Below are 12,515 nucleotides of genomic sequence, written 5' to 3'. Positions count from 1 at the left end.
AGACTTATCTACCGCTTCATAGGGCTTTCAGCCCTCTCTAAGCGGTTTACAGCGTCAGCCTCTTGCCCCCAACAACAATCCGGGTCCTCATTTCACCCACCTCGGAAGGATGGAAGGCTGAGTCAACCCTGAGCCGGTGAGATTTGAACCACCGAGCTGCAGAACTAGCAGTCAGCTGATGCTCTCCTGTCTCCCCTGGTCCTTCTCTTCCCTAGACTAGATGATAATGTGACCCACTCAGCCATGTCTAACCCTTGGTGACCATCTGGGCCAGGTCTCCCTGCGTCTTCCAATCTTGCCCTGCTTCTAGGAGTCGTTATCTGCTGTGGCTGCGTCTGCTTTGAGGACACCCAGCCGCCGTGTTCTTTGGCAGCCTGGCTTCCTCTTCCCTCTTCCAAGCACCGTTGCTTTCTCCAAAAGAAGTGAGGTGCAATGCTGTGATTTTTGCCTCCGTGAGCTGTCCAGGAGATGCTTGGCGTTTCGTTTTCTCTTCCATCTGTCCACCCTATCCCAGAGCAGCACCGTTGGAGCTGTTCGGGAACTCCTAGGAGCTTATTCAAGGAGGCTCAACAAAGTCAAGAGACGTCCACCTTCTCTTTGAGGGATGCCACACAGGGGGCCTACCTAAAAGGGCTTCACAGCTGCTCTCACCTCCATATGCAAACATGGGGAGGCTGCTACCACGTGGTCCCTAGTCTTGAAGGTCTTCTCCCAGGCATTAAAGACTGCTACCCAGGAAGCAGAGTCCTGGCGCTTGCTTGGGATTTAAAGGAGGAGGAGGAGGAGGCCACTGATACAGGGGGGAAAAACGGGGCAGACAAATTTAAGAGCTTGGCATGAACCAACTTCACAAATGCAACTCCATCTGTGTTAAGGTGCAGTTGTGCAAAAGTGGGTGGCTGCCGCCCCCTGGTGGGCTTTGGAAGCAACAGGCAGTAGGATCAGCAGGGGGGAAATTTGCAGGTAAGCTATAGGTAGTCCTGGACTTATGACCAGTGGCTTAGTGACCATTCAGAGGTGCAGCAGACCTCCAAAATGGGACTTATGACCCAGTTTCCAATGTTCATCACCGCCCCCCCCCTTCCCCAGGCATGGCTGCGCCTTGAGACTCGGCCGTGGGTATTCTCCGAAGGGAGGAGCTGGCCGGGGCCACTCCCATTGCAGCAGCCCTGGTCAAAAGGGCCCAGCAGAGAGGATACGACCTGAGGCTTCTCGAGAAACCACCACCGAATGAAAGGCTGCTGGTGGTGGCCTTCTACTGCTGCTGCACCACGGAGAGCGTTTTAACTTACTGCATAAACTGTGTACGGTTTGACGATTGTGGTAGACAGGACAGCGCTCCAGGGGGCCAATGTCATTGCCCAGAGGGCCACAGGTTGCCCCCTCCTCTCTTTGGAAGAGCTTTAGAGCTCCCGCTGCCTTCAGAGGGTTCGAAACACCCTTAAAGATCCATCTCATCCTGGGCACCTTTTCTTTATCTTGACCCCTTCCAGTCCGGCTTCAGACCTGGTTACAGCACAGAAACCGCTTTGGTCGCATTGACCGATGATCTCTGGAGGGCCAGAGATGGAGGCTATGCGTCCATCCTGGTTCTCCTTGACCTCTCAGAGGCTTTCGATACCATCGACCATGGTATCCTTCTGCGACGACTGCGGGAGGTGGGAGTGGGAGGCACTGTTTTGCGGTGGTTCTCCTCCTACCTCTCAGACAGGTCGCAGTCGGTGTTGGTCGGGGGGCAGAGATCGTCCCTGAGGCCCCTAACGTGTGGGGTGCCACAGGGTTCGGTCTTATCCCCCCTACTATTTAACATATACATGAAACCGCTGGGCGAGATCATTCGGAGGCACGGGATAAAATACCACCAATATGCGGACGATACGCAATTGTATCTGTCCGCCCCGTGCCAACTCAATGAAGCGGTGGACGTGATGAACCGGGGTCTGGAGGCCGTTAAGAACTGGATGAGTGCTAACAAACTGGTACTCAACCCGCACAAGACCGAGTGGCTGTTGTGCTTCCCCCCCAATAATTTGGCTAATATACCAACGCTTAGGCTGGGGGGTCAAATTTTATACCCCTCAGATAGGGTCCGCAACTTAGGAGTCCTCCTGGACCCACAGCTGACTTTTGATCACCAGCTGTCAGCTGTGACCAGGGGGGCATTTGCCCAGGTTCGCCTGGTCCGCCAGTTGCGGCCCTACCTAGACCGGGGGGCTCTCACAACAGTCACTCGAGCCCTTGTGATCTCTAGACTGGAATACTGCAATGGGCTCTACATGGGGTTGCCCTTGAAGTGCATCTGGCGACTGCAGCTAGTCCAGAATGCAGCCACGCGAGTGATAGTGGGCGCACCGCGGTTCGCCCACGTTACACCTGTCCTCCGTGAGCTGCACTGGCTACCTGTTGGTCTCCGGGTGCGCTTCAGGGTACTGATGACCACCTTTAAAGCACTCCATGGTAGTGGATCTGAGTACTTGAGAGACCGCCTTCTGCCGATTACTTCCCTAAATCGACCAATTAGATCGCACAGACTGGGCCTCCTCCGAATCCCATCTGCCAGTCAATGCCGACTGGCGACCACACGGAGGAGAGCCTTTTCTGTTGCTGCTCCGACCCTGTGGAACGAGCTCCCCATGGAGATCCGTACCCTCACCACTATCCAGACCTTCCGCGCAGCCCTCAAGATCTGGCTCTCCCAGCAGGCCTGGGGATAGGCTTCCAATTCACCCGCCCGAGTGTTTGATTGTTGAATGAAAGTTGTGTTTTACTATCTTTTCTTTGTTCACATATTGTTTTGTTTTTGACCTTGCACCCCCCCCCCCCTGTGGTTGTAAGCCGCCCTGAGTCCCCTCAGGGAAAAGGGCGGCATATAAATCCCAATAAACCTAAACCTAAACCTTTACCCTTTGAACTATTACCCTCCGGCAGCCGGTACAGGATAATAAAAACAAGGACGGGTAGACTGAGAAAGAGCTGCTCTCCCAGGGCAGCCGCTATCTTGAATCCTACTGTAGAGTGTAATATTAATACAGTGTGGGGGGGCTTTTCAATTCAATTGCGTAGAATGTGAAGGACGTGCTTTTTTTCTTTTATTTTGCACAGTTTCTTTCATTTTCATTTCATTTTTCATTTTATTGACATTTATAGGCCGCCCTTTTCCCTAAAGGGACTCAGGGCGGCTTACCTTTCATAGGAGGGAAGTGTAAGACAGGACACAAAAGAAATGTGAATAAAGGAAAAGAACCAATAAAACACAACATTCATTCGACATTCGGGCGGGGCGAGATTAGGATCTTATCCCCAGGCCTGACGGGATAGCCAGATCTTGAGGGCTGTGCGGAAGGTCTGGATGGTGGTGAGGGTGCGAATCTCCACGGGGAGATCGTTCCAAAGCGTCAGAGCAGCAACCGAGAAGGCTCTCCTCCGAGTAGTCGCCAGTCGGCACTGACTGGCGGATGGAATTCGGAGGAGGCCTACTCTATGCGATCTGATGGGACGAAGGGAGGTAATTGGCAGAAGGCGGTCTCTCAAATAGTCAGATCCACTACCATGGAGGGCTTTATGAGTGGTGAGTAGCACCTTGAAGCGCACCCGGAGATCAACAGGTAGCCAGCGCAGCTCACGGAGGATCGGTGTTATGTGGGCAAACCGCGGTGCGCCCACAATCACTCGCGCGGCCGCGTTCTGGACTAGCTGAAGCCGCCGGATGCTCTTCAAGGGCAGCCCCATGTAGAGCACATTGCAGTATTCCAGCCTAGAGGTCACAAGGGCACGAGTGACCGGTTCAGGTTCTTACGTATGATGGCATTTAATTTCGTGGTACGAGGTGCAACGACAATAAACTAAAGTAAAACTAAATACTGGTTACACTGATTTACGATGCTGCTTCTTGGCGTAGCATGACGGGAGAAATGTTCCATTTCCTGGGTTGCTTTAATGCCTTTACTGTAAACTGGGGGGGGGGGGGTGTAAGCCCCCCCGCTTCAGAGAGTTACCAATGAAGCAGAGCATGAAGTCGCTGCTGCCGCCAAGAGTTCAAAGACAGATGCAACATTTGCTTCTGCAGGGGCCCAGATGAGTCCAGATGAAAGTAATGCAGGCAGCCCTTCACTCAGGACCACAACTGAGCCCCAAATCTCTGTTGCTGACATGAGAGAGTTGTTAAGTGAGTCTTGCCCCCGTTGGATAACCTCTATTGCCACTGTTGTTAAGTGAATCGCTTGCAGCTCTTCAGTTGGCAACACGGTTGTTAAGTGAATCTGGCTTCCTCATTAACTTTGCTTGCCGGAAGGTCGCAAAAGGGGGTCATGGAGCCCCGTCATAAATATGAGCCAGCTGCCAAACACCCAGATTTTGATCCCGTGATCCTGTGGATGGTGCAACGGTCGTGTGAAGAGCAGCCATAAGTCATTATTTTTAGTGTCGTCGTCACTTTGAATGGTCACTAAAACAAGTCAAGGGCCACCTGTGCACAGGGAATATCTCTCTGCCTGCCCAGCCCTGCAGGGAATTCAGACAGAACCGATGCGGACAAGGGTGTCGTTCGCAAAAGTCTATTTTTGCAACCATGCTCAGCGACAAAGAAGAACAGAGACACGCAAAGCGACAGGTTTAATCACAGTCCATTGTATTGGGGATTTTTTTCTTTTTAAAGTCAAAATATAACAATCACACACCCACATGGATTCTCAAACACTTGTTTGTGAACACCAGACAAGATAACGCTTGCAGTCACTGAGAAAACAGAAACTGGAGACATGCTTATTATATAGTTGACTGGTGGCTCCCACGGACTGCAAATTCTGGGCTGCCCAGGCCAGCTAGCTGCCAGCCTCCCTGGAGGAGGACGGCTTCAGAGAGAGCAGCTGGAGGAAGGAGAGGCACGGACCGGGGGGGGGGGGGGGGGAGGCCTCGGTGCCAGGCAAACTTTCTGCAATGCGTCACTGCCTCTGAGCTGACCTGGACGAAGGAGGAGGGCTCAGGGTGGGAGGAAAGGGAGGGGGGGGGGATGTGCGCTTAAGACCGATCAAAATAAAATAAAAAAGCGGGAATTGGTAAGGAGGCCCCTACGGGAGGGAGGGGTTGGGGCCCCCTCATGGGCAGAGGCAACGTGGCAACCAATGCAGCCCACCAAATCTGGCTACTGGACCTAACCCTAACCCTAACCCTGCATGCAGCAGCCCTTGGGGGGGGGGGTGTCAGTGGAGCAATAGTTCGACAGGCTCCCCATGGCCGTTGCGAGGGGGGGGCATCGAAGGCCCTCTCCCCAACTACACTGGGGATGGCCAGGACAAGGCATTACTGCCACCTACTGGCACTTTCTACCAACAACCCCCCGCTCACCTTTCAGGGGAAAAGGATGAAAAGGGGAGGGAAGGATTTCCATAGGAGAAACACAAGAAGAGAGGAGCCTCCCTTTCCATCCGGCTCTTTCACCCAGGCAAAATGAAACTCTGGAAGAACCCAGGATCCAGACCGGAGCCAAAATGGATCCAGGTTTTGACCATCCAGCCACCTCAAAGGCCGTTCTGAGGGAGGAGACTTTTCCAGGAGACGGAAGCGTTCAGGATGAGAATCTCTCTCTCTCTCTCGGGAATTCTGGAACCAGGCAGAAGCCCAGGACAGGCCCCAATACCCTAAGCCTAATTCCCATGCTACAGAAACAGGGTCTTCCGGTTAATAATACCGGGTTAGTACGAAGGAGGGGAGCTTCATTGTTGAGTAATGACACCCCCTTTTTGATTGTTGCAATTTCGGGCTATTCTGAGGGGAGAAGACGGGCATCGCTTCGTTCTAGAGCAGAGGTCTTCAAACGTGGCAACTTTTAAGACGGGTGGGACTTCAACTGCAGGATTCCCCAGCCAGCATGAGAGTTGGAAGTCCACCGGGACCCCTGTTCTAGAGAATCAACCACCCTGGGTTTGGTCCCATTGCTTGAATTTCAAGGCCCCAAACTCAACATTCAGGGTTTGGCCACTTCTGCAACTCTACAAGATCCCTTTTTGAGTCAAGCAGGTTCAGTCTCACTGGATCCCCGTTCTCCCAGGGATCCCTTCAACTCCCATGAACAACTACTGGTTCTCAGCCAGATAACATCAACGACAGGAGGTATACACATACACACACACACACGTGCATAGCTCAAGAGAATAAGGCGCATAGTTTGGGTGACGGATGGCGGTTCTGCATTATGACAGGACCAAACTGGATGAGATCTTGAGAATGTCTACAATCTGGAGGGGTTTTTTTTGGGGGGGGGGAAGAAAAGGAGGGCTGCAAAAGACATTTTTGGTTATTGGCGCTCCAGGAAGAACCGGCCACGAAAGGCAGCTACAATGCTAATATTCCTACTACTGCTTAATTATAATAGCATCTCTTCAAAACCACGAGCTCTGTGGGAACGAGGGGCTTCACTGGGCCACGGACGGAGAAGAGAAGGGGACGATAAACGTGCAAATCCCACAAGGGGAGCTGACTCGGCTAGATTTAGCTCCAAATAGATCTACTCTTAAACGGATGAGGTACGCGTGGACAAGAGTCACCAACCCATAGTGAGTTGTTCTCTCTCTAGGGTGGGAGTAGGAGAGTAGGACAGGAACAGGGAAATACCTCCCCCCTCCCAGTCTCCTTTGAAAGGATTAGAGGAAATTAGCTGGAATAGGGGAGCTGCAAGCATGGAAGGAAGGATGAACCAACTGTCCATGCAGTTGGCTGATTTGTCGTGAGAGAAAAAGGATCACGAGAGACCCAAGGAAGACGCAACCGGAATTCCAAACTACTGTGGATCTTCTAGAGAGCTGTGGAAGATCCACCCGCAGAGATCCCAGGCAGAGAACAATGCGAGTCTGCCGGAAAGAACTTTCCAGAAGCCCAGCCAGAAAACCCCCCAAGGTCTGCAGGGGTGCTTCCCAACCAGCGAAGGCAGATATTGCTCAGCCAAATTACCCGTTTTCCACCTGAGAAATTGAAATGGGGAGGAAGGAAGGAAGGAAGAGGAAGTGCCAGGAAGTGCTGGTCTGCCTTAAACAGCAGTGGAAATGTACACTCTGAAGGGCTCCATCCACACAATTCGGCTGTTGTTTCTCAGCTGCCTATCAAAATTTGTGGGGATCAAAAGGGCCACTTGGAACCAAGCTGAGAAGGACCAAGGGGCGTTGGTGCCACTATAGGAGGCACCTCGACTCAAAGCATGCAAAGAGGATGCAACGTCTCTTTCCAAAGGGGCCTGGCAAATGCCATCATGCAAATGGCATTGTTTGGGTCAACTGTGCACCGATGCCGCTGCACATGGGCGCCACTCCTGCCATAAAACACCTGGGACTTTTTCCCCTGCGTGGCTCCACAATGCTCCAAGAGAGACCGAATTGTCACCCAGGGGGCAGTTATGGATACCTCTTTACAGCAGGACATCCAGGTGTTCGTGGATGGGCAACTGAGAAGGGCGTGGACCCACCTCTGCTTCCTGACACGCGGGCGATGCACCCAACCGCGTGTGGCCAAGAAGGGCAGGCCCGGGAGCTGCACCAGGTTCGCCAGCACACGAGATGGGAGGGTGGGGAAGGGGGCGAGCTTCTCATCGGCTGGGAGTGGGGAGTGGGTGGGGGCCGAGACTCACTGACTGGTGCTGCTGAAGTATGTGTTAGCCTCCAAGAGCAGGGCCTTGGCATAAGCCTGGAGGGTGTAGAAGAGGGTGAGGAAGTCCTGAGTGCTGAAGATCGTGTCAGCCAGGGCGAAGGCCAGGGTGGAGGGGATGAAGCCTCGGCCATATTCAACCATCCACGTGCCGGCGCTCCACTGCACGGAGGTGCCCTCTCCGGAAAGGTGGATAGTGGTGTCTCCTGCGGGAGGCGTACAGGCAGCAATTAGACCCCCCCCCACCTTGGGATTTCCCGTTGTCACGCAGGCCTCCAGGCGAGGAATCTCAAACTCACCTGGGTAATAAATCTCGCGTTTAGTCGTTCCCTCTCTCCATTTCCAAAAGGTGCCTGAGATGAGGGTGTCATAAATGTCCACCCAATAGCGACCTGCCGTGGGGAGAAAGAACATCCAGATGCTAGTCCCAGTTTCAAGTGCCCAAGAATAGTTCCTAACAGTTTCTGTATCTCAACCTTGTGAACTTTTAAGAAGTGTGGAATTCAGAGGAAAGGTTGGCACATCTTAAAAGTTAGCACGGTTGAAAAACACTGCAATGCAAAATACAACAGCAACCTGACAAAGTCAACCATAACCTCCTACTAGATAAAGTAGAAGAATGTGGGTTGGACAGCATCACCACCAGATGGATTCGTAACTGGCTGACCAACCGCACTCAACGTGTAGTCCTCAATGAAACTGCATCTTCATGGAGGGAAGCATGCAGTGGGGGACTCCAAGGCTCTGTTTTAGGCCCAGGATTCTTCAACATCTTCATCAATGATTTGGATGAGGGAATAAATGGGGAACTCATCAAATGTGCAGAGGGCACCAAGCTGGCAGGAATAGCCAACACTCCAGAAGACAGGCTTAAGATACAGAAGGATCTTGACAAACTTGAACATTGGGCCCTATCTAACAAACTGAAATCCAATGGTGAAAAGAGGAAGGTTCTACATTTAGGCAACAAAAACGAAATGCACAGAACTGAATTACCGTATTTTTCGCAGTATACCAGAGTATAAGACGCACCAAGATTTTGACAAGGTAAATAAAAAAAAAAAGTTTTTGCCCTCCCCAGCTCCCAGGAGCACTCTGCAGGCATCCCAAACCATCTGGATGCTCCGTTTTTTTGTGAAAAATGGGGCATGCAAAAAGTTTGGGAGGCCGGCAAAGTGCTCCTGGGGAGGGCAAAAAAAGGCTTTTATCTATCTGAAATCCACTTTTCTCTACCTCTCCCACGGCAGGGCAGGACTAAACAGCTGTCTCCGCGCTTTGTTGTTTTTCCCCCTCCCCTTGGACTGGCATAAAAGAAACGAGGCTGCCTCGTCGTCACCCCCCCCCCCCCAAAATCTGCCTGGATCTGTCAGCAAAGAGATACGGTAGCTGGGCTCAATAGCACCAGTAGCAATAAGCACTGCATGACAGATCCAGAGAGATTGGGGTGGGGGGGTTGGAGCAAGGGAAGAGGTCCAATCTCCTCTGCACAAAGACTTTCCTCAGGACCCTCGATCTCCACTTTCTCTCGGGAAAAAGCTATTGGCAACGTTGGGATTTTGGCCAGTGAAAGAAGTGCGGGATGGAAAGGAAACTCTGGAATGCGGCAGCTGCAGGGCGCTCCTGTATTCCGAAGTTCCCTTTTCATCCCGTGCTTCTTCCATTAGCCCAAATCCCGACGATGCAAATAGCAATTTTCCAGAGAGAAAGTGGAGGGTCCTGAGGAAAGTCTTCGTGCAGAGGAGATTGGATCCCTTCCTTTCCTCCCCCCCCCCCCCGGGCTCTCTGGATTTCCTTATGGCTATTGTGCCCAGCTACCGTATCTCTTTGCTGCACGACCGATCACGTGTGCGTGTCTGTGTCGGATCGGTCGTGCAGCAAAGAGATACGGTAGCTGGGCACAATAGCCATAAGGAAATCCGGAGAGCCCGGAGGAGGGAGGGCAGGGGGGGAGGAAGGGAAGGGGAACAATCTCTCTAGGAAGGTTTTTATCAGAATGCTAGATTGGAAAGTTAAAAACCTGGAATGGGGTACAATCAAGCTTGATTCAAAGGCTTCGGCTCCTGAGATCCCTGCCACCCGAAAATGCTATTACCGCGATCTCTGCCGCCCGGAACCGCCCGAGAAGGGGCAGGTCAAGCGGGTACCGCAGAGATCGCAATGCCAGCGTTTTGGGTGGCAACTCAGCAATCCCAAGAACCAAAGTCTTCCTGGAGAGATTCTTCCTCTCTTCCCTTCCTCAATCCCACAATCTCTCCGGATCTGCTTACTGCTATTGCGCCCAGCTGCCGTATCTCATTGCTGCATGACTGATCCCAGACAGACAGACAGACACACACACGATCTGCCATGCAGCAAAGAGATACAGCAGCGCCTCCTTAAACCAAAGCCTTTGAGGAACTGGGAAAGAAAGGCGAACTTTTTCGGGCGGCAGTTTTTGGCAGGTTCCAAGCTCGGCTTTCTTTCCCACTTACTCAAAGTCTTTGGTATACTCCGCCCTCGCCCTCCTCCTCCTCCTCCTGCAAGTGAAAGGTGCCTCAGAGATTCGGCGGGCAGCTCAGGGGAGACAATGGCCACAATGACTTCACTCCCCAGCAATGTGAGGCGCCGCTGCCACCGCCAGAGCCCTCCTGGGAGCCGAGCGGGAGCCCCGAAAGGGAAACACCTCTCCTTTCCAGCCATCACAATCTCTGTAGCGCCGGCTTCACCTGCCCCTTTTCCAGACGACCTAGGCGGCTACATGCGGAGTATAAGACGCACCCAGATTTCACCCTCTTTTTTGGAGTAAAAAGGTGCATCTTATACTCCAAAAAGTGCAATATTTATTTGTCAGTGCACAACATATGTACAATGAGATTGGTTGAGCTCCCTCAGTGCATCCCTCCCAACGCAATACAACTCACAGGACGATGGACTTGCAGGGCCGGTGTAATGTGTAACATGTTCACACAATAGGACTGCGTGTGTGTTAATATGATTTATTGGGTTAGGGATTTTGTCTTCACTGTGTATTGTGTTGGGGGCCTGTGTGTGCACTGAGGGAGCTCAACCAATCTCATTGTATGTGTGCTGTGCACTGACAAATAAATCATCATCATCATCATGACAGTGAAGACAGAAAATCCCTAACCCAATAAATCATGTTAACAAACACCCAGTCCCATTAAACCCGTGTGAACATGTTACATGTTGCGTTGGCCCTGCAAGTCCATCGTACTACGTAGTTATGACGTTATTTCGCATTCAGGAGTCCGACAGCCCACGGATGGAGCCTCTTCTTCAGCCTGTTTGCCTGGCTGGCTATGCTTCTACATCTCCTTCCCCACGGTGGGAGGGTAAAGAAGTCGTCTCTGAGGGTTTTCCTCCCCCTCCTAAGGCAGCGAGCCCATGCGATCTCATCTAGGGGTGTCAGAGGGCATGTTTTGTGCTGGCCTCACCAACCCTCTGTTGTGTCTTTCTATTCGCGGCTGTCAAACTGGCATGCCGTACCATGATGCTAAATACCGTATTTTTCAGAGTATAAGACGCATCTTTTTCCCTCGAAAAAGAGGCTGAAAATCTGGGTGTGTCTTATACACTGAATACAGCATTTTTTTTGCCTCCCAAAGTCTCGCCCCCCCCTTTCACCAAAAGGGCCCTGCAGACCCCGTAGGCGGCCTTCTTCGGAGCTCCTGGGGAGGGCAGAAAGGAGGGAAAAACGGGCCGTTTTTTTGCTCAATTTTGCTCCCCCAGGAGGACTCTACAATAGGCCTCCCAAAGGCTACGCATGGCCGTTTTTTTTGGACAACGAGCCCGTTTTCGTGAAAAACGGGTCGTTTTTTTGCTCGGTTTGGACCCAGGAGGACTCTGCAAGCCCCCTAAAGGCTATTCGTGCCATTTTGGGGGGGTTTGCAGAGTGCAAAATCCTTTTTTTTTTTTTTTTAAATTTGCCTCTTCAAAGCCTGGGGGCGTCTTATACTACTCGGGGGGGTGGGGGGAAACGCGGAGGCTCGGGGCGTCTCGGGTGGGCGGGAGGGAGGGAGGAGGAGGAGGAGGAAGCGGGGGTGGGCGCTCCTCACCGGAGTGTCCGCTGGTGTCGACGGCGGAGCCGAAGAGCAGCACGTACTCCGAGAGGGAGGCGTGCAGGAGGCACATGGAGCCCATCCAGCCGCCGGCGTTGACGAACACCCAGCGCAGGTCCTCGTCGGGCAGAATGTGGCCCGGATGCCTCCGCCGCAGCTCCACGATGATCCTGGCGAAGGCCAGCTCGTGGTCCAGGCCTGCCAGGGGGGGGAGGGGGAGAAGGAGCGGCGCTTGAGCGGGGGGGGAGGAGGAGGGAGTCCGACCGCATCGCGTCCCCAGGGCCCTTCGCGGAGCACCATGGGCTTCGGAGTCCGCCCGCACCACCCCCCCCCCTTTTCACGGCTCCTTCGCTGAGCACCATGGACACCGGCGCTCCCCCCACCCCCCCACCCCACCCACGGGGGATGGGATCCACCCGCACCGCCGCCTCCCCAGCCCTCCGCCGGAGCACCATGGGCGCTGGAGTCCCGCACTGACCGGCGTGGTGCTTGGCCAGGAGCGCGATCTCCTCAGGCTCGAACTCGTAGCGCCGCGAGGAGACCCATCCGCGCAGCGCCTGGAACAGCAGCGCCGCCGCCACCACCGCCGCCGCCACCCGCAGGCCCCGACCGGCCCAGCCCGAGCTCGGCCCGGGGAGCCACCGCATTTTCCCGCCGCTCTTCTCGCCCGAAACCGCCGCCGCCGCCGCCGCTGAGGGGACGCAAAAAGTGAGGCCGAGGGAGGGGCCGGACAAGGTCACGCCGCGCGCGCTGGGCAGCCCTGGCCAATCGCCGCCCTCGCCCCGCCCACCCCGACGTCCCCCGACCGAGCCAATGAGCGCGGCG

The 12,515-nt window shown here is 53.8% G+C and overlaps 1 protein-coding gene across 1 annotated transcript; it reads right to left on the bottom strand.

Moving 5' to 3' along the window:
• Nucleotides 1-4,605: 4,605 nt before the first annotated feature.
• SIGMAR1 (sigma non-opioid intracellular receptor 1) lies at nucleotides 4,606-12,401 on the bottom strand. Its single transcript, XM_032212837.1, has 4 exons — nucleotides 12,169-12,401; nucleotides 11,688-11,888; nucleotides 7,932-8,024; nucleotides 4,606-7,838 (listed from the first exon to the last, which is right to left on the bottom strand). The coding sequence occupies exons 1-4, from the start codon at nucleotides 12,335-12,337 to the stop codon at nucleotides 7,612-7,614; spliced, it is 690 nt and encodes a 229-aa protein (XP_032068728.1). The 5' UTR covers nucleotides 12,338-12,401; the 3' UTR covers nucleotides 4,606-7,611.
• Nucleotides 12,402-12,515: the final 114 nt, after the last annotated feature.

This window comes from Thamnophis elegans, chromosome 3 (genome assembly GCF_009769535.1).
Source record: "Thamnophis elegans isolate rThaEle1 chromosome 3, rThaEle1.pri, whole genome shotgun sequence".
NCBI classification, from domain to species: Eukaryota; Metazoa; Chordata; class Lepidosauria; order Squamata; family Colubridae; genus Thamnophis; species Thamnophis elegans.
This window is presented reverse-complemented; position numbering and strand designations above follow the sequence as displayed.

Excerpts from the sequence above, each read along its gene's own strand:
- SIGMAR1 (XM_032212837.1), bottom strand. The coding sequence starts at position 12,337 with ATGCGGTGGCTCCCCGGGCCGAGCTCGGGCTGGGCCGGTCGGGGCCTG. Across the intron at positions 11,889-12,168 it reads CCTGGCCAAGCACCACGCCG|GCCTGGACCACGAGCTGGCC; the intron begins GTCAGTGCGGGA and ends CCCCCCTGGCAG. Across the intron at positions 7,839-7,931 it reads ACGCGAGATTTATTACCCAG|GAGACACCACTATCCACCTT; the intron begins GTGAGTTTGAGA and ends CGCCTCCCGCAG.